This window comes from Panicum virgatum, chromosome 2K (assembly GCF_016808335.1).
Source record: "Panicum virgatum strain AP13 chromosome 2K, P.virgatum_v5, whole genome shotgun sequence".
NCBI classification, from domain to species: domain Eukaryota; kingdom Viridiplantae; phylum Streptophyta; class Magnoliopsida; order Poales; family Poaceae; genus Panicum; species Panicum virgatum.
This window is the reverse complement of record NC_053137.1, coordinates 12,012,864-12,031,724: the sequence shown is the minus strand read 5'-3', so window position 1 is coordinate 12,031,724 and position 18,861 is coordinate 12,012,864. Positions and strand designations below refer to the sequence as shown.

Genomic DNA, 18,861 nt, shown 5'->3' with positions numbered 1-18,861 from the left:
AAAAATATTCAATTTTACACTAAAAAATTTATAAGTAATTCATTTTAAGTCAAAAAAATTATGAAATGGGTATAAATTTTTTTTTCTAAAAATGTAACTTATCTATTGTCATATGACTTTGTGAGCTATTCAGATCTAATTTTTTATGTTCATAATATTTGGCTAATTGCAGTTATGCCTATTATTTTTAATAACTAAGATTTAAATGGAACAATAATAGATAGGTTACATTTTTAGAAAATTTTTGGTACTAGTTTCATATTTTTCTGATTTAAAGTGAATTAGTTTTGATTTTTAAATCTAATTAGATTTATTTAATTTTTTTAAAAAGCAAAACCACCTTCAAAACCACCCCAGGGCCAAATTTACCCGGTTTTGACAGTTGGATGGCCTATGTTGTCCGGTTTCGTAATTGAAGGTTGAAAATCAGACTTTTGCGATAGTTCGAAGGTGAAAATTGGACTTTTCCCTACATTATACCCCTTTTGTTCTATGCTGATGGATAGATGTCTGGTCCTTGCACCTGCAGTTTTCTTATTGGTTCGACATACACGATGGTAGCTTATCAGAATATGGAAAACAACCAGATTTATCACATCAAAATTATATTAGTGAATTTTATACTCAATGTACTTCTACATCATTGTGTTGTTAATTTCAAACATATAAATATTACAATTGCAGATCAAAGGCCCATATATATCAGAGACAGCATCGATGCCTGAAATGACAGGTAAAGAGAAATAAGGGGCGTGCCCTTCCTGTTTCTTAAAAAAAAAAGAGAATTAAGGGGAGTATAATTGTCCTTACAAGGGATTATAGATTATACCTTCCATTAATAAAAGGACGGCATTGAATTTAAACTACAACTGTTTACGCTTGCAATTGCTATTGGGCATTTGGGTGTTGAGTGGTAGAAAACCAAACAAGTTAGAATTTCCCTGGTCTGACCTCATGATGCATTCATCAACCCACTTTACTATAATGTCCTTATCATCATAGTTTAGTGAAGGCATAACCACCTATGGAAATGAAGGTTGGCGACTTGGCATGATAAATTCTATGTTTGGTGGGGCTACCAAGGAGTTTTGCTTGCGTGATGGTCTCTGAGGCATCCATCCATCAGTTAAGCAAAAAGCTCTAAACTGAGGCATAAGGAACATGGAAATGGATAAGCTTTGACGGAGGAATCTTATTCTGATCTCAATGCATGGAAAGATAAGAGGATACCTTTCACCTAATTGCATAGTTCAAAACTGAATTTCTGGTTATAGATGCTCTAAAATGTCATCTTGCAGAGCATTTTGTTTTCTTCCAAAAGTTTTATGAAATTTCTATAGTTCCATCAGCCAGAAATATAAGTTTCACTTTGGAGACACATACTGTTATGGTCGGCAGCGTGTATGAACGACACCATCGTGGCTGAGAAGAGAAGCCAGGAACGCGTCCTCGACTTGTCAGTTAGCATTTGTGTTGTGTTTGAATTTGTAAGCGCCCACGCACGTCGTGCCAGTTAGCGCTTGTGTTGTGTTTGAATCTGTAACCTATAACTAATGTACTGGGAGAATGAATAGAGGTTAAGCTTGGAGATCATATGGATCTCAGGGCTCCCGCTCCTTCCCTGTAACCGCACTCCTCTGCTCTTGCTCGACGCCGGCCGTCAGGACGGCGTCGCGTCCTCGCCGCCGCCGGGAGCCAAGTCCCCGGCCTCCCGTCCACCACAACTACGCCCTGCGACGTGCGCACTCTGACAATCTGGTATCAGCGTCCTTTCCGATGGCTGGGAACCAGTCCGCCTCCGCCTCCGTCCCTCCGCCCGCGTCCAACGCGCCGCCGTCAACCACAACCGCTCCACCCGCAGCAGCCCACGCCGGTCCTCCGTTCGATTCCACTCTGGAGCCGCCCCATCCCGCGCCGCCGCATGTCGATTCGGCCGCCGCAACTTCGATTCCGGCCGCGGCCCTCGACGCGCTTACTACGGCGGTCTACGGGCTCCAGCGACAGATGGGCCAGTTCGCCGCCCGCCTCGCCGATGTGGAGCACCGCCCCGGCTCCTCCGCGCCACCACCAGGGGAACCGCCGCCTTCGACAACCGCCATCTACGGCCTCCAACGCCAGGTGCATTCGATCCCCTCTCGGCTCGCAGATGTGCAGAGTCGGCCGTCACCCGCCGCAGGAGCACCTGCCGCCGCGCCGTACCCCGCCTTGGGGCACGGTGTCCCACCCCTGCCGCTCCTCCAGGGGGCTCTGCCGTCCTCCGCTCTCCACTCCGCGGGACCTTCCTTCAGTCCGCCCCCGCCACCTGCCCACCCACGGACACCCGCGAGCCCCCCATATGGCCTGCCGGGCTACGGCGGCGTGCCCCAAGCACCGCTGACAAGCCGCCCCGTTCCTATAACCCAGATCCCATTCCCTCCATCCCCATCCCCAATTCCATCCATCCCACAACTCCCCAGCCACCATACAGCCCACCATGACTCAGCTGAAGATCACGATGACGGCATTACTGTTCCTCGCTACCATAAACTGTCCTTTCCAACATATGATGGCAAGGAAGATCCCCTTGGTTGGTTGAACCGCTGCGAGCATTTCTTCAGAGCACAGCGTACTCGCGACAGCGACAAAGTTTGGCTTGCTTCATTCCATATGCAAGGAGTGTCCCAGCACTGGTTTTATATGTTGGAACGAGACTCTGGGGACATTCAGGCTATCAGTTGGTCGCTATTTCGCACACTGTGCCAGCAGCGCTTCGGGCCTCCTCTTGGAACCAACCATTTATCTGATCTAGCTCGACTTCAATTTCGGGGTTCAGTGCAAGAGTATCAAGAAGCATTCCAAACAAGAATGGCTCACGCAGGATATTTGACACCTGAACAGCAAGTGCAATTGTTTACAGGCGGTCTTCCGGATCCCATTCGCATAGATGTTGAACTCCAAGCACCAGCAGACTTGCAGCGTGCTATGCTTCTAGCCCGTGCATATGAGCGCCGCAGTACCACACATTCAGCTATTTCCCAGACCAGCACACCATGTTTTCAGCAGCGCCCTGCGCTGCCCTCCCTATCTAGCTCTGCAGCCAATACAGCAACACCAGTGGCAATGCCAGCTACGTCAACACCAGCAGCAGCAGTGCCTCCCAGGCCACTTCGGCGCCTCAGCCCGGTACAAATGGATGAACGCCGTAAGCAAGGATTATGTTATAATTGTGATGAACCTTATGTTCGGGGACACAAATGCCACAGACTCTTCTACCTGGAAGTTTCTGACCTTGATGATCATGACCCACTCAAAGAAAGTGAAGCACAAGATTCTAATGACATGCCGCCATTGATATCACTTCATGCCATCACGGGAATCAGAACAGCAGATACTATGCAAGTGAAAGTGGGTATTGGGAACCATCAATTTACAGCCTTGATTGATTCAGGTTCGACCCACAACTTTATCAGTGGCCCGGCTGCTCATCACGTGGGCTTACGTTTTCACAATAGTTATGGAGCAACTGTCACTGTAGCCAATGGTGCTAGAATTGCATGCACTGGACTTGCCAAAGATGTGGGCATCAGAATTGGTGATGAATATTTTCAAATAGACTGCTACACAATTCCACTAGATTGCTATGACATAGTTCTCGGTGTTTCCTTCCTGAAGACACTTGGACCAATACTTTGGGATTTTGATGATCTGTGCATGGCTTTCTGGCACCTTGGCAAGAGAGTGTTGTGGAAAGGCATTGGGTCTACTAGATGGGATATTCCGTCCACAAGCCAGCTATACTCCATAAGCACAGATGAAACACCACTACTGGACATGCTCGAGCAAGGTATAATCAGGCCAAGCACATCACCCTTTTCAGCACCTGTAGTCTTGGTCAACAAACAGGATGGATCTTGGCGCTTCAATGTCAACTATACAGCTCTCAACATTCACACAGTGAAGGACAAGTTCCCTATTCCTATTGTGGAAGAGTTAATTGATGAACACCATGCAGCATACTTCTTCACTACACTGGATCTGCGTGCCGGGTACCATCAAATTAGAGCTCCAGACCGCGCCCTACGCTCCCAACCGCATAGTGGCCAGTGGTGCATTCTCGTACAGTGGTCAAGCTTACCATCTGCCGCAGCTCCATGGGCGCCACTCGCAGAACTTCGCGCGGCCTCTCCTGAATTCCAGCTCGAGGACGAGCTGTTTGCCGAGGGAGGGAGAGATGTTATGGTCGGCAGCGTGTATGAACGACACCATCGTGGCTGAGAAGAGAAGCCAGGAACGCGTCCTCGACTTGTCAGTTAGCATTTGTGTTGTGTTTGAATTTGTAAGCGCCCACGCACGTCGTGCCAGTTAGCGCTTGTGTTGTGTTTGAATATGTAACCTATAACTAATGTACTGGGAGAATGAATAGAGGTTAAGCTTGGAGATCATATGGATCTCAGGGCTCCCGCTCCTTCCCTGTAACCGCACTCCTCTGCTCTTGCTCGACGCCGGCCGTCAGGACGGCGTCGCGTCCTCGCCGCCGCCGGGAGCCAAGTCCCCGGCCTCCCGTCCACCACAACTACGCCCTGCGACGTGCGCACTCTGACACATACCTTCAATAACCTGAAAAGAAACATAATCACCATGGTTTCGCTTGCAAAAAGGGTCATGTTTTCACACTATAGCATGCACTAGCTATGGGAAAAGAATTGACAGCATATCTTGGATAGGCACCATTTGCATGCAAGCTTCCTTTGCAGTCCTCAGCCATACACTGATTCGGAGTATACTGATTCGACACATTATCTAGAGGAAGCCTCTGCAATCTTAGAAAAATTTGAGTTTTAGTTGTTCTCAACTTTCTTTTATTGATCCCAAAGAGATCGACGTCAGCACTTGATGTTATGTTATTCTCACTTTGGCGCCTATATGTAGTTCTCAGACGGACAATGGGGAGTCCAGAGAGCCAGAGCTCTTCTTCAGTCATGGCTTCCGGGTTCGTTCCTGACATCTGGCAGTGGATCAGAAGGCTCCCAGGGCAGTGGAGAGGAGGGTCATACTCTCTTCAGATTTGCAACTCTCCATCCACGAATCAATCTCTGAATCTTGTAATCAACAAGCATTCAGGAACCCAACCACTCAACCTATCTTTCTCCATTTGCGCTGAGTTGCATGACCCGATCTCACTCTGGAGCTCCAATTGTTCTACACTGAGATCAGCTCATTCCACGGACCTTTCTGCCAGTTTCTTGCATGATATCATCTGTGGGGTTCTCAGGTATGGACCTTACTCTAACAGCCAGTCTATCTTCAGGCTGCCAAATGTGCTGATATCTGAAGACCCCGGCAAGACCTTCAACTTGGCCGCCTTCACTCTAGCAATCCTGGTCTCCATCTACGAAGCTCCATCAAACCTCCGTCATGAGTTCATCAAGAAGATCAGTTCACAACTGATGCGTGATGAGATGCAGTATGCAGCCAAGAAGCTGATGCTCATGCTGGGGTCAAACGTCGAGGAGCTGTGGATGCGGTCGGTGAACCTCGGCGTCACCAACTGGGCCATGGAGTGTCTCCGGTCAGGCGACGGATCACCGTCGCCTTTCACGGTGTTCTCCTACGCTCTTTCTGCGAGCAGGCTGTGGAAGGTCCACGTGTACTGCCCTGTTGTGGCCATGGTCATGGAGCGCCCCTCGCGTCAGACCAAAGATGAGAAGCTGCTGTTCTCACTGAACTACCAGCAGCTTGAGGGAGTCATCCAGTTCGTGCAGAGTCACCATCAAGGAGAACTGGATCGATGTCACCGTCAAAGTCGACACCATAAGGTCTCTCCTTCGCTCAATTGAATTCACAATCAATCCTGTCACACAATCAAACACCTGCGATTAAACGTTATTAAGATTTGTCAAATGAAAATGATGCAGATTGTTTCTTTGTCATATGAAGTACAGTGCATCTTTAATGGCTCTTTAAACTTCACATGATTGCTGGGTGTTGCTGCAGGTGTGACCTGGTCCAGCTGGTATCCGAGACTCTGATGGCGAAGCAGGGGTACGGCTCCGACGAGAAGCATTGCCCCTCGCGCGTGCACCTGCAGCTCAGCCCCATGGCGCAGCCGGACATCCTCTCCGTCTCCGTGAGCCGGTCGCCGGACAACCCGGTGCACGAGGTCGGCCTGGATCTGGGCGCGTCGCGGGGCGTGGTGCCGGCGTCCATCGGCGTCGGCGTCTCCGCCGCCCACGAGGCGGTGACCCTGAGGCCCTGGAAGTTCGAGCACGCGGTGCACGGGAACACGGCGTCGCTGGGCTGGTCCCTCCACCACGGCGGCGGCGGCGGTGGCGAGCCGCGCGGGCGGCCGCGGCCGTGGTTGCGGGGCCGGTACACCAGCCCTGGCCGGCCCTTCACGCGGGGCGGCGGGGTGATCGTCGCCGGCGACGAGTACGGCGAGGGCGTGCGCTGGCGGATGCGCCCGGCGGCGGCCGGGAAGACCGTGGAGTGGGAGGTGCGGGCGAGGGTGTGGGTGGCGTACTTTTTTTTTTTTTTTGACCAGGTGGGTGGCGTACTGGCCCAGCAAGAAGAGGACGACGCCGCTGCACACGGAGACGAGGATGGTCGAGGTCAGGGAGCTGCTGCAGCTCACCGTAGCAGTCTAGCAGAGTAGGCAAAACATTCCAACCATTCGGCTGTGTTTGGATCGATCAGCAAAGGAGGAGATGGAAACAACAGTAATGGTAGTCTAGGCCGTGATTTCTAGCATCTGAATTCTGAAATGTAACTCTAAGAATGTGTCAAGGTTTCAGTAAGGTTTGGAAGTTGAAGAGAAAAAACGACTTCTTTTTTTGAAAGATTGGAAAAAGGATTGTTTTTTAGGTTAGTTGACTGATAAAAACGAAATTACCAGCTGAAGGATTGGTTGCAGACTTGGAGTGCCGTCAAATGAAACTTGATTGAAAATCAGCATCTTCCTGACTGGAACAAAAATGAAAACGACGTGACGTCCTTTTGAATACTAATAAAAAGTGCCGTCTCATTCTGAACATTCTGTCCTAAAAATCAGGAGGGTACAATTGGAATTTAGGATGCTCAGTTTGGGAAGCAACGGATTTTCCATTTGATTTTTTTTTTGTTGCAAGCAATTGCATCATATGCGTGTGTGTACGTTCGTCCAAATAACATCGGCAAAATAGGTGATTTGATCCCTCAATTTTGATATGAGGTCAAATTTATCCCACAACTTTCAGATAGGCCAATATAGTCTCTCGGATCAAACTCATCCTTGTGCTATATTATACTCTATAATAACATGAGATTTATGCAAAAAGCCCTCTTTACCCTTGTCTCCTCCCCTTCTAAATTCCTCAACAGTTTATTATTAATTAAAAAAAATTAATCAATGCAAGCAAATCAATATAGTGGCATGAGCATCAATGCTTTTAGGAGCTGAACATCACAAGTATTAATTTTGGAACATAGAATTTTATTTATCCATGCATCACATTGTATTCCGGGGCACATGAAGTGTGGAAATTAAGGAGGGAAAGAATAAGCCAAGGGTAAAAAATACATTTTGCATTTATCTCATGTCATGATGGAGTATAATATCAGCATAAGGATAGGTATGACCCTAAAATGAAAGTCAAGAGACTATATTGGTCAATTTGAAAATTGAGGGACAAATTTGATCCTTACAGTATAATTGAGGGACAAAAATGACTATTTTCCCAATAACTTGGTATGGGCCCTTGGCCTAAACATACTCTATTACTCTCTTGTCCAGAGTGGCGCCACCATGGTAGATGGAAGCAGCACATTGTCCAGAGTGAAATTGGGAGGCCATCTCCAATCCCCACCTCCATCTCCAAATATCCCATGAACCACAGTACTCAAAGCAAAACTCAATCCAATTCCAAATGATTCTTCACTGGATTAGATTGAGGTTTAGGGAAACATTGTCTCACTTTAACTTGGAGTTGAAAGAGATGATCCAAAGTTCGTCTTGGTCTCTCAAAGCCGCAGCCAGTCAGCCAGCCAGCGATTCCCCATTTCGTGCTCCCCTATATTGGAGGCCCCACCCGACAGTCGCTATGCTCTGGTCTTCTCCTTTTGGAGATGGATGGCCATGGCAGTGGCACAACCAACCGTGCAATTCAAATCACGTTTAACATATCGTGATAGTATATAAGTATGGCATTTAACTATAAAAACCCACGAGCAACCCATAAGCATATTTGCTTTAGAACTTTGGTGGTGAAAAAACTACCCCCTCTGTTCCGGCCAAAACGACCTTCAATTTGAAACGGTGTAAATATGAGTTTTGAAGATTGACTGCATCGATTATAGATGACGATCTTATGGCTATAATGGATGGCACAAATAGTTGTTCTTACCGCTATTTCCGGCCATGAACCAACTAGACTAATAACCTATTGGTTCCTGAGCATTTGGTTACCACATAAAATGCATAGTTTTCACACAGAAAAATCTTAACTTCATTGTACAAAACATAAAAATAAAAGGCTGAGTGCTAATGCCCTAGCACAAGCCTCCGCCGTGATTTTCTTTTGAGTATTTTTTTTCTTGCCATGAGCGTTCATATTTTTTTCCTTTTTGAGTATCTTTCTTTTTTTTCAACATACTCTATTTTTTTCTTTTTTTCTCAAGATACCTCTCTCTTTTTTTAATATATTTCTTTTTTCACTCTCTTTTCTTTTCCAACTAATAGGTTTTTTTCTCTCTCAAGATACTATCTCTTTTTTTTAGTATCTTTCCTTTTTTTTCAAGATACTCTCTTTTTTTTCCTCTCAAAATATACTCTTTTTTCCAACTCATGGCTTTTCTCAAAGTTTTTTTTTTCTCACCACGCGCGGAGGCAAACCTGTCTTCCGAAACATGTTGATAAGCTAGCTAATTAACATTAGACTTCACGATACGGTACTATTACCGTTTGGGAAAGCAATCCGGCGGCAGCGAGTTGGCAGGTGGACCCCACAACCAGAATTCCCAGGTGGGACCGCGAAAGCTCCAATCTTTGTTGCCGCCGTCGCTGTCGTCGTCGCTGCCGCCGCCGCGGTCCTGTTGCGTGCTCCCCGACTCCACCTCCGGAATAACTACCTCGAGCTCAGCTCTGTCGTCGTTGACTTCCAGCCGAGCTGCGAGCTCTCGCTGTTCCTGCTATTCCTGTCCTTGGATTCCGCCCCTCGCTCCGGCCAGGAGGGAGATGACGGGTGGCGCAGGGAGGCCGGCGGGGGCGCCGGAAGCCGCCGAGCTCGAGGAGAGGCTGCTCCCGCTGCCGTCGCCGGGGAGCGGAGACGCTGACGGCGGCGGCGGCGGCGGCGGCGGGAGGAGGAGGGGGAAGTGGGAGAAGACCTACCTGGACGTGCTGGGCGTGTGCTGCTCCGCGGAGGTGGCCCTCGTCGAGCGCCTCCTCTCGCCGATCGACGGCGTGAGGGCCGTCACCGTTGTCGTCCCCTCCCGCACCGTCATCGTCGAGCACGACCCCGCCGCCGTCTCCCCGTCCCACATCGGTAACCGACCTCTCCTCCTCCGCCGCCGCCGCTTCACTCCTCGCTCCTCAGAAATCGCCGTGTCCCCGAGCTGATCCCGCCGCCTCTCCCCCTGCCCGGAATCAGTGAAGGCTCTGAACAAGGCCGGCCTGGAGGCCTCGGTGCGCGCGTACGGCAGCAGCGGGGTGGTCGCCGGCCGGTGGCCCAGCCCGTACGTCCTCGCTAGCGGCGCCCTCCTCCTCGCCTCCTTCCTCGCGCCGCTCCTGCCCCCGCTGCGCTGGCTGGCCCTGGCGGCGGCCTGCGCCGGCGCGCCGCCGATGCTGCTCCGGGCGTTCGCCGCGGCCACCGGGCTCGCCCTCGACATCAACGTGCTCATGGTCGTCGCGGTGGCCGGCGCCGCCGCGCTCGGGGACTACGCGGAGGCCGGCGCCATCGTCTTCCTCTTCACCGCCGCCGAGTGGCTCGAGGCGCTGGCGTGCGCCAAGGCCGGCTCCGGGATGTCTTCGCTGATGAGCACGATCCCGCCCAGGGTCGTGCTCGCCGCGACGGGGGAGGTCGTCGGCCTGCGCGACGTCGAGGTAGGCGCCGTCGTCGCGGTCAGGGCAGGGGAGGTGGTGCCGGTCGACGGCGTGGTCGTCGACGGGCAGAGCGAGGTCGACGAGAGCAGCCTCACCGGCGAGTCATTCCCGGTGCCGAAGCAACCGCCGGCGGAGGTCTGGGCCGGCACCATGAACCTGGACGGTAAAAGGCTGCATCTTTTTTTCAGTTATACATTCAGAAGACAACGATCGCAAAAATGTTCAGGTGGTGATCATAGTCCAGAGAATGTGATGTTGCAGGTTACATTGCCGTGAGGACAACTGCTCTAGCCGAGAACTCCACGGTGGCCAGGATGGAGAGGCTGGTGGAGGCGGCGCAGAACAGCCGGTCCAAGACGCAGCGGCTCATCGATTCTTGCTCAAAGTACTACACACCCGGTACGCGACACCGTCGCCTTCCACCTCAGATCACTTTCTGAAAACATACAATGCACCAGTGTTTTAAAGGCGACCCAAGGCGAGCTGGGTAAGCCTGGACGGCTGGGCGGCACCTAGGTGTCCAGGTGGACCCAGCTCGCCTTGGCAACGCCTTTAGAACTATGCAATGCACAACAAATTCAGTATAAAAACTTTGTTCTTTTTGCAGCCGTGGTTGCCCTTGCAGCAAGTGTGGCTCTTGTGCCCCTGCTGCTGGGAGCACAGGACATGAGAAGATGGTTTCAGCTGGCCTTGGTGCTGCTGGTGAGCGCGTGCCCGTGCGCGTTGGTCCTGTCGACGCCGGTCGCCACGTTCTGCGCGCTCCTGAGGGCGGCGAGGATGGGGGTGCTCATCAAGGGAGGGGACATTCTCGAATCGTTGGGCGGGATCAGGGTTGCGGCATTCGACAAGACGGGAACTATCACCAAGGGCGAGTTCAGCATCGATGGATTCCATGTGGTTGGGGACATGGTTGAAATGAGCCAGCTTCTTTACTGGTATGATTGATGCCTGATCTACTTCTCAAAATTCCATTTTCGGTATGTTAATGAGAAATTTGATTTTACAATCATATCGCACGCATTATTGAATTAGAGGGTTCCAACTGGAGGAACAGAGACAATGAGAGCATGTGTGACCCAACTCTTATAAATCTGATGAATTGATCACTGCTCAGTTCAGTTTAAGTGAAGTTTGATGCTGAATTTTTTTTGGATGTCACATTCTGTTGCAGGGTATCTAGCATTGAGAGCAAATCAAGCCACCCAATGGCAGCTGCCCTTGTTGAGTACGCTCAGTCCAAATCCATCCAGCCGAAGCCGGAAAACGTCACTGAATTTCGCATCTATCCCGGGGAGGGCATCTATGGCGAGATCGATGGCAGACATGTCTACATTGGAAACAGAAGGATCATGGCAAGGTCCTCATGCCAAAAAGGTGAGACATCACACAAACAGGTTCAGAAAACGAGCTTCCTCCACACATTCTGAACTTCCTGAATTGCTCAACTCTGCTTCACATACAGGTTCAAGAATCGATGATGGTGTCAATGCCGCATCGATCGGCTATGTGGTCGGCGACGGCGATCTCGTGGGGGCGTTTGCGCTCTCCGACGACTGCCGGACGGGCGCGGCAGAGGCGATCCGGGAGCTCAGATCGATGGGGATCAAGTCGGTGATGCTAACGGGGGACAGCAGGTCGGCGGCCATGCGCGCGCAGGAGCAGCTGGGAGGCGCCATGGAGGAGCTCCACTCCGAGCTCCTCCCGGCGGACAAGGTCGGGCTCGTCGGTGACCTCAAGGCGAGGTACGGGCCGGCGCTGATGGTCGGCGACGGCCTGAACGACGCCCCCGCTCTGGCCGCGGCGGACGTGGGCGTCGCCATGGGCCTGTCGGGCTCCGCGGCCGCCATGGAGACCAGCCACGCGACGCTCATGTCCAGCGACATCCTCAGGGTACCCGCGGCCGTCCGGCTCGGCCGGCGCGCCTGCCGGACCATCGCCGCCAACGTGGCCGCCTCCGTGGCCGCGAAGGCCGCCGTCGCCGCGCTGGCCGTCGCGTGGCGCCCCGTGCTGTGGGCGGCCGTGCTCGCCGACGTCGGGACGTGCCTGCTCGTCGTGCTCCACAGCATGACGCTGCTGAGGGAGCCCGGGACGGCGGCGCCGAGGGGCGGCGGGAAGGAGGACGGGGCGTGCCGCGCCACGGCGAGGTCGCTGGCCATGAGGTCCCAGCTCGCCGGAGCACCGAACGCGGCAGCCGCTGGTGCCAGAGCACCAGGTGGCGGAACTGGTGGCTACCGTTGCTGCCAGAAGCCAGCAAGCAGGCCGTCTGAGCAAGCGCACTCGGTTGTGATCGACATACCGGCGGCACCATCTGCCGGACACCAAGAACTTAAGATTCCTCGCGCGGCGGCGGCGAACGGCAACGCCGGTGGATGTTGCGGCGGCGGCGGCGGAGGATGCGGTGCGGCTTCCACGGTGGCTTCTGGAGCTCGGGCGCCCCGTAAAGAAGACAGCGGCCGTGTTAGTGTAAAGACGGCCTGCTGCGGCAATGGAGGAGGCGCGCGTGATTCTCCTAAGAAGGCCGGGCAAGGTTGCAGCAGGGATGCCAGGTGTTGCTCTGGTGGTACATGAGATGTCTCAACTCTGAACTGCAAGTGAAATACTTGCCTGTTCTTGCAACAACTGCAAAATCTAACCGGGTGCATCGACCATGTGTGTTCAACTCGACTAGGAAGCTTGGCTTTTTTTGTTTTTGTTTACTGAAACATAGTAAAGCTCACATTTTGTGCAGTCAATTCGTACAAATTATACTTCTTTGTTCAGAAATGTTTTGAAATGGGTAAAATGCACCTACCGTGCAACAACTTAGCAAGTGAGTGCCCATTAATCCAACAATGTGTAAACTTCTCAATTGGGTTCGACAACTTGGCAAGTGGGTGCAGATTAGTCCAATAGCTTGTAAACTGCTCACTTTGGTGCAACAATTTGGCAAATCGGTCTACAGTCCAAACATTGATAGCATGATTTGTTTAAAATATAGAATATGGTTTTTTTACAATTATTTTGATATGATAGGGAATTGAATGATAAATTGAACATCATAAATTGCTCAAGTAAACAGCTGCTCATGTGTCATTTGCCTGAAACATGTATTTGTAGTGTTAAACTAGCCACCACGAACCTCACGCGTATTTTACCCAAGATGTATTTTGTTAAGCTGAATACATTCGGACCATAGATGCACCAATTTTGTTAAGTTATTGTACTGAATTGGGTAATTTACAATTTGTTGTTCCAATCTTTACCCACCTATCAAAATTGCTGTACGGTGGATGTAATTGACTCTTCTCAAATATCAAGAAGTGACAAGTGTACAAGGTCAGCCAAGACGGTGGACTCAAGGCGAGAAACAAAACAAAACAAAAGAGAAGTTCCTTTTGGTGGATTGGATGGAAGATCTTTTTCCAGTAGTGCAGATTTATTTGAATTGTTTTTTTGAAAGTTCCTCTCTGAATACGACCAAACAAAAACAAATGCAGCATCAAAGGAGAAACAAACCCAAAATAGGAGTACAAGGAAAGAAGCTGAAATCGCGGGGCCCACCCGCGCCTAGGATAAAGGAGCAGCCGGCTAAGCTAAATATTTGGCTGGCCCCGCGGGCGCACGTCGTTTCGCGTTTCCGCTTCGCCTTGCCTCTCCTCCTGGCCCCGAAATGCCGGGACCGGCCGTGGAGGCGGCGGCCGGGGGCGGAGACCACGACGGCGGCGGCCGCAGGAAGGCGGCCGCGTGGGAGAAGACCTACCTGGACGTCCTCGGCATCTGCTGCACCGCCGAGGTCGCGCTCGTCGAGCGCCTCCTCTTGCCCATCGATGGCGTGCGGGCGGTCACCGTCGTCGTCCCCTCCCGCACCGTCATCGTCGAGCACGACACCGCCGCCGTCTCCCACCTCCACATTGGTAACCGGACCATCTTGTTGTTGTCGGTCTCCTCGTCTCGAATTCTTCTTCCACAGATGGATCGGAGTCAATTCTTTCTTGCCCTTTCCGGATCAGTGAAGGTCCTCAACAAGGCGGGCCTCGAGGCCTCGATCCGAGCCTACGGCGGCACCGGCGGCGGCCGGTGGCCCAGCCCGTTCATTGTCGCCTGCGGCGCCCTGCTCGCCGCGTCCTTGTTCGCGCCGCTCCTGCCCCCGCTGCGGTGGCTGGCGCTGGCGGCGGCCTGCGTCGGCGCCCAGCCGATGCTGCTCCGGGCGCTCGCCGCGGCGGGCAACCTCACCGTGGACATCAACATCCTCATGCTCATCGCGGTGGCCGGCGCCGCCGCGCTCGGGAACTACACGGAGGCCGGCGCCATCGTCTTCCTCTTCACCGTCGCCGAGTGGCTCGAGATCCTGGCGTGCGCCAGGGCCAGCGCCGGGATGCGCTCGCTCATGTCCGCCGCCGTCCCCAAGCACGTCGTGCTCGCCGAGACCGGCCAGGTCGTCGGCGCGCGCGACGTCGGCGTGGGCACCGTCGTCGCGGTCAGGGCCGGCGAGGTCGTCCCGGTCGACGGCGTGGTGGTCGGCGGGCACAGCGAGGTCGACGAGAGCAGCCTCACCGGCGAGTCCTTCCCCGTGCCAAAGCAGCCGCCGTCCGAGGTCTGGGCCGGCACCGTCAACCTCGACGGTAAAAACACCTACATTATATTTGCACACACCTTTTACACTTGTGAACACCATCTGTTTCCACTTGTTCTGCTCGGCTGATTTAATAGTTTTCTGTGAGAGAGAATAAGTCGGAATAAGCCGAAAGCAGACAAACAGCACACAAACTTCTTCATACATGTGGTGAGCAGAATGAATCTCTGTCACGTTGCAGGCTACATTTCGGTGAGGACAACAGCTCTGGCAGAGGACTCCACGGTGGCCAGGATGGAGAGGCTGGTGGAGGCGGCGCAGAGCAGCCGTTCCAAGACGCAGCGGCTCATCGACGCGTGCGCAAAGTACTACACCCCTGGTACGCCGGCACGGTCACCTCCCCGAGACGATCCTAGTCTGACGACGCAGAATTGGCAGCAATTCAGCAGAAGCAGTGCTCTTTTGCAGCCGTGATCGTCGTCGCCGCAGGAGTGGTGCTCGTGCCATTGCTGCTGCTGGGGGCTCGTGACGGCCTGAAGCCATGGCTCCAGCTGTCGCTGGTGCTGCTGGTGAGCGCGTGCCCGTGCGCGCTGGTGCTGTCGACGCCGGTGGCCACCTTCTGCGCGCTCCTCCGGGCGGCCAGGATGGGGCTGCTCATCAAGGGCGGCGACGTTCTCGAGTCGCTGGGCGAGGTCAGGGTCGCGGCGTTCGACAAGACCGGGACGATCACCAGGGGGGAGTTCAGCATCAGTGCCTTCCATGTGGTTGGGAACAAGGTTGAAATGGATCAGCTCCTTTACTGGTACAAGAATTTGGCCTCTTTGAATTCAGTCACTATGACCTGACAATTTTACTGCTTTTTAGTGAACACAAACGTGATGCTAGTCTGGCGTGTTGTCATTTGTTTGACTATTTAGTTTGAAAGAATATAGTTGATTATATGTTACTAGTGTGTTTGGGCACACTATGTATTGCTGAAGATACTGAGTAGTATTAGTATAGATAATCTTTTCTTCCCTCAGGGTATCCAGCATGGAGAGCAAATCAAGCCATCCAATGGCTGCTGCACTTGTTGAGTACTCTCGGACCAAATCTATCCGACCGGAGCCGGAACACGTGACTGAATTCCACATCTATCATGGCGAGGGCATCTATGGCGTGATCAGCGGTAAACACATCTACATTGGAAACAGAAAGATCATGGCAAGGTCCTCATGTCAAGCACGTAAGCAAACCCCAAGAACTTGATTTCCAAGAATTAGCATTGATCATAATATCATACTTGAAGTGGCTTCTGACATGATGAAATTTGTTTAACCGTATACAAGCTGTCCAAGAGATGGATGATCACAAAGGTGTGTCCATCGGACACGTGATCTGCGACGGCGATCTCGTCGGGCTGTTCTCCCTCTCCGACGACTGCAGAACCGGGGCGGCGAAGGCGATCCAGGAGCTGAGATCTATGGGGATCAAGTCGGTGATGCTGACCGGGGACAGCGCCGCCGCGGCCAAGCACGCGCAGGAGCAGCTCGGCGGCGCCCTGGAGGAGCTCCACTCGGAGCTCCTCCCGGAGGACAAGGTCCGGCTCGTCGCGGAGCTCAGGGCGAGCGGCGGGGCGACGCTGATGGTCGGCGACGGCATGAACGACGCCCCGGCGCTGGCCGCGGCGGACGTGGGGCTCGCCATGGGCCTGTCCGGGTCCGCCGCGGCCGTGGAGATCAGCCACGCCGCGCTCATGTCCGGCGACATCCTCCGAGTCCCCAGGGCCGTGCGGCTCGGGCGGCGCGCCCGCCGGACCATCGCCGCGAACGTGGCCTTCTCCGTCGGCGCCAAGGCCGCCGTGCTCGCGCTCGCCGTCGCGTGGCGGCCCGTGCTGTGGGTCGCCGTGCTCGCCGACGTCGGGACGTGCCTGCTCGTCGTGCTGCACAGCATGCTGCTGCTGAGGGACGCCGCCGCCGCGGCGGGGCGGCCGTGCTGCGGCGGGGCATCCGAGCCCAAGGCGTGCTGCGCGGCGGCCAAGTCGCCGGCGGCGAGGTCCCACCTCGCCGGAGCGCCGAGCGCCAAGAGACCAGGTGACCACCACGACTGCCACGGCTGCCAGAAGCAATGCAAGCCGCCGCCGGAGCACTCCGTGGTGATCACCATACCGGCGCAAGCCGTCGCCGAGCACAGGAAGGAGGCGGCGAGTGCTCACGCGATGGCGGCGGGGGAGGGGGAGGGCGGATGCTGCGGCGGCGCTTCGTCCGTGGCGGCGCCGCCGGCGGCGATCTGCGCGCCGCACGGCAACGGCGAGGACGAGGTGTGCATCATCATCAGCGCGAGGACGCCCTGCTGTAGTAGCAAGGCGAGGAGTAGGTGCGGCTCGCCCAAGGATGCCGGCTGCAAGGATGCTGCAGTGTGTTGCTCCGGCGGGAAGGAAAGATAGCGTCTCATCAACCCTCGTCTGCTGACACTTTTTGGATCGCCAGCTGGGACGATATATGTATATATGTTGTATATATATATATGTATGTATAGTGTGTGTATATATATATATACACACACACACACACAAAGTAGGTTGTTCTCAGGACACAGTGCTCATATAAATGTCGTTGAGCTCAGCCACGGTTGGGATTTGGGAAGAGTTATGATGAGCCAGTCGGTGACTTGGTTGATTCTCATTGCCAGGCTTGTTCTGCATGAACTGATGAAACAGTATGTGCTACTGTTCAGTTTTCAGTTAGAAGGTGACATGTGCAAACAAAGCATTTCACACGCACAACGTGCTGACACGCCAACAGATTTCGGCACACGCCGCAAGTAGAGAGATCGATGTTAATGGTCCACATCCCCAAGCCTTCGTGGTGAGGAATTCCCCTACTAAAAGATAGGGATGGAACTTTAAAAAAAAATAGGGATGGGTCAACTTTTCCCCTAAATCAAATGGTAGAAAATGAGCACGAGGGCTTGGGGAGAAATTATCCCTATTTAGGGGAGAAATTGGCCCCATCCCTATATTTTTGGTGCAGCATCCCTATTTTTTTGGTGCAGCTCCCGCCGGCTCTGGCTTTAGCACTATAGCTACTGTAGAGGTAGGAGCCGGAGCCGGAAGAGCTATAATTTTCAGCTTTACCGGCTTCTTCCTTTCCAACGTTTATTGCAACAGGAGAGAAAAAAAGAAGGGAAAAGTCCGAATTACCCCTCGAACTATCGCAGAAGTCCGATTTTCAACCTTTAATTACAAAACCAGACAACACAGGCCATCAAAATGTCGACACTGGGCAAATTTGGCCCTTGGGTGGTTTTGTATTTTTTAAAAATTAAAGAAATTCTAATTAGATCTAAAAAATTAAAACTAATTTATTTTAAATTAGAAAAATTGAAACTAGTATCAATTTTTTTCTAAAAATGTAACCTATCTATTATTGCTCTATTTGAATATTGGTTATTCAAAAATAATAGACATAACTACAAGCAACTAAATATTATGATAATAAAAAATAGATATGAATAACTAAAAAGTATCATGCCAATAAATATGTTACATTTTTAGAAAACTTTTGATAACCATTTCGCATTTTTAGTGAATTACTTATGAATTTTTTAATTTAAAATTAAATATTTTTAATTCTCACAAAAGGAAAAACCACCTTCAAAACCACATAAGGGGCAAAATTTATCCGGTTTCAATAGTTGGATGACCTTTGTTATTCGGTTTTGTAGTTGAAGGTTGAAAATCAGACTTTTGTAATAATTTGAGGGTGTAAACTAGACTTTTCCAAAAAAAAAACTTAGTGTTACGTAGTGCAAGTGTCAGATAAGGCGGAGCCCATAAGGCCTTCTCCAACGGCCGGCGACGTCGTCGGCTTAATCAATATTCTAATCAGTGAATAGTGTATAATTGTCCTCGCTAGCGCTGCATGCATCGTTTAGCACACGAAGCATTCCTCCTCACAGGCATGCGGCCCGAGCACCTACTGTTACTGTGCCGACACCCTCCCTCCTCCATGTTGCTGGCGACGTCACCCGTCCCGCTGGAGGAGACCTAAAACCCTGCACATCGAGGTCTATTGACCAGGTATGTACTGTTGCTACTGGATCCCCGTGTTGTCAAGTATGGAAAAGAGAGAGATGTATGTGCATCCATACAAGAGAAATTTCACCCCACACAACAAGGTTCTCAGACAGAATACAATTGGATGTTTTAGATAATATGTTTGTAACAATATATTACGAAGCTAGAAAAAATGTATGAAGTGATTATTTGGTAACAACA

The 18,861-nt window shown here is 52.1% G+C and overlaps 3 protein-coding genes and 1 pseudogene across 5 annotated transcripts; all 4 read left to right on the top strand.

Annotated features, from left to right (window-relative positions):
- The first annotated feature begins 469 nt into the window (after nucleotides 1-469).
- Nucleotides 470-4,584, top strand: LOC120666863. The gene is made up of 2 exons (XM_039946849.1): nucleotides 470-733; nucleotides 1,003-4,584. The coding sequence occupies exon 2, from the start codon at nucleotides 1,777-1,779 to the stop codon at nucleotides 4,252-4,254; it is 2,478 nt and encodes an 825-aa protein (XP_039802783.1). The 5' UTR covers nucleotides 470-733; nucleotides 1,003-1,776; the 3' UTR covers nucleotides 4,255-4,584.
- A 267-nt stretch (nucleotides 4,585-4,851) lies between these two features.
- Nucleotides 4,852-6,848, top strand: LOC120666872 (annotated as a pseudogene).
- Nucleotides 6,849-9,059: 2,211 nt separating this feature from the next.
- Nucleotides 9,060-12,940, top strand: LOC120666837 (cadmium/zinc-transporting ATPase HMA3-like). Of its 2 annotated transcripts, none has more exons than XM_039946815.1 (6): nucleotides 9,060-9,494; nucleotides 9,600-10,214; nucleotides 10,313-10,450; nucleotides 10,659-10,986; nucleotides 11,223-11,425; nucleotides 11,514-12,940. In XM_039946815.1, the coding sequence occupies exons 1-6, from the start codon at nucleotides 9,188-9,190 to the stop codon at nucleotides 12,617-12,619; spliced, it is 2,697 nt and encodes an 898-aa protein (XP_039802749.1). In that variant the 5' UTR covers nucleotides 9,060-9,187; the 3' UTR covers nucleotides 12,620-12,940. The 2 variants fall into 2 exon arrangements, with proteins under 2 accessions (XP_039802749.1, XP_039802757.1); XM_039946823.1 differs by having other exon boundaries at nucleotides 9,353-9,494; nucleotides 9,605-10,214.
- A 701-nt stretch (nucleotides 12,941-13,641) lies between these two features.
- On the top strand, nucleotides 13,642-17,138 carry LOC120666847 (cadmium/zinc-transporting ATPase HMA3-like). Of its 2 annotated transcripts, none has more exons than XM_039946833.1 (6): nucleotides 13,642-13,944; nucleotides 14,041-14,652; nucleotides 14,845-14,982; nucleotides 15,072-15,405; nucleotides 15,626-15,828; nucleotides 15,932-17,138. In XM_039946833.1, exons 1-6 carry the CDS (start codon nucleotides 13,701-13,703, stop codon nucleotides 17,026-17,028), a joined length of 2,628 nt encoding a protein of 875 aa, XP_039802767.1. In that variant the 5' UTR covers nucleotides 13,642-13,700; the 3' UTR covers nucleotides 17,029-17,138. The 2 variants fall into 2 exon arrangements, with proteins under 2 accessions (XP_039802767.1, XP_039802774.1); XM_039946840.1 differs by having other exon boundaries at nucleotides 13,716-13,944; nucleotides 14,046-14,652.
- Nucleotides 17,139-18,861: the final 1,723 nt, after the last annotated feature.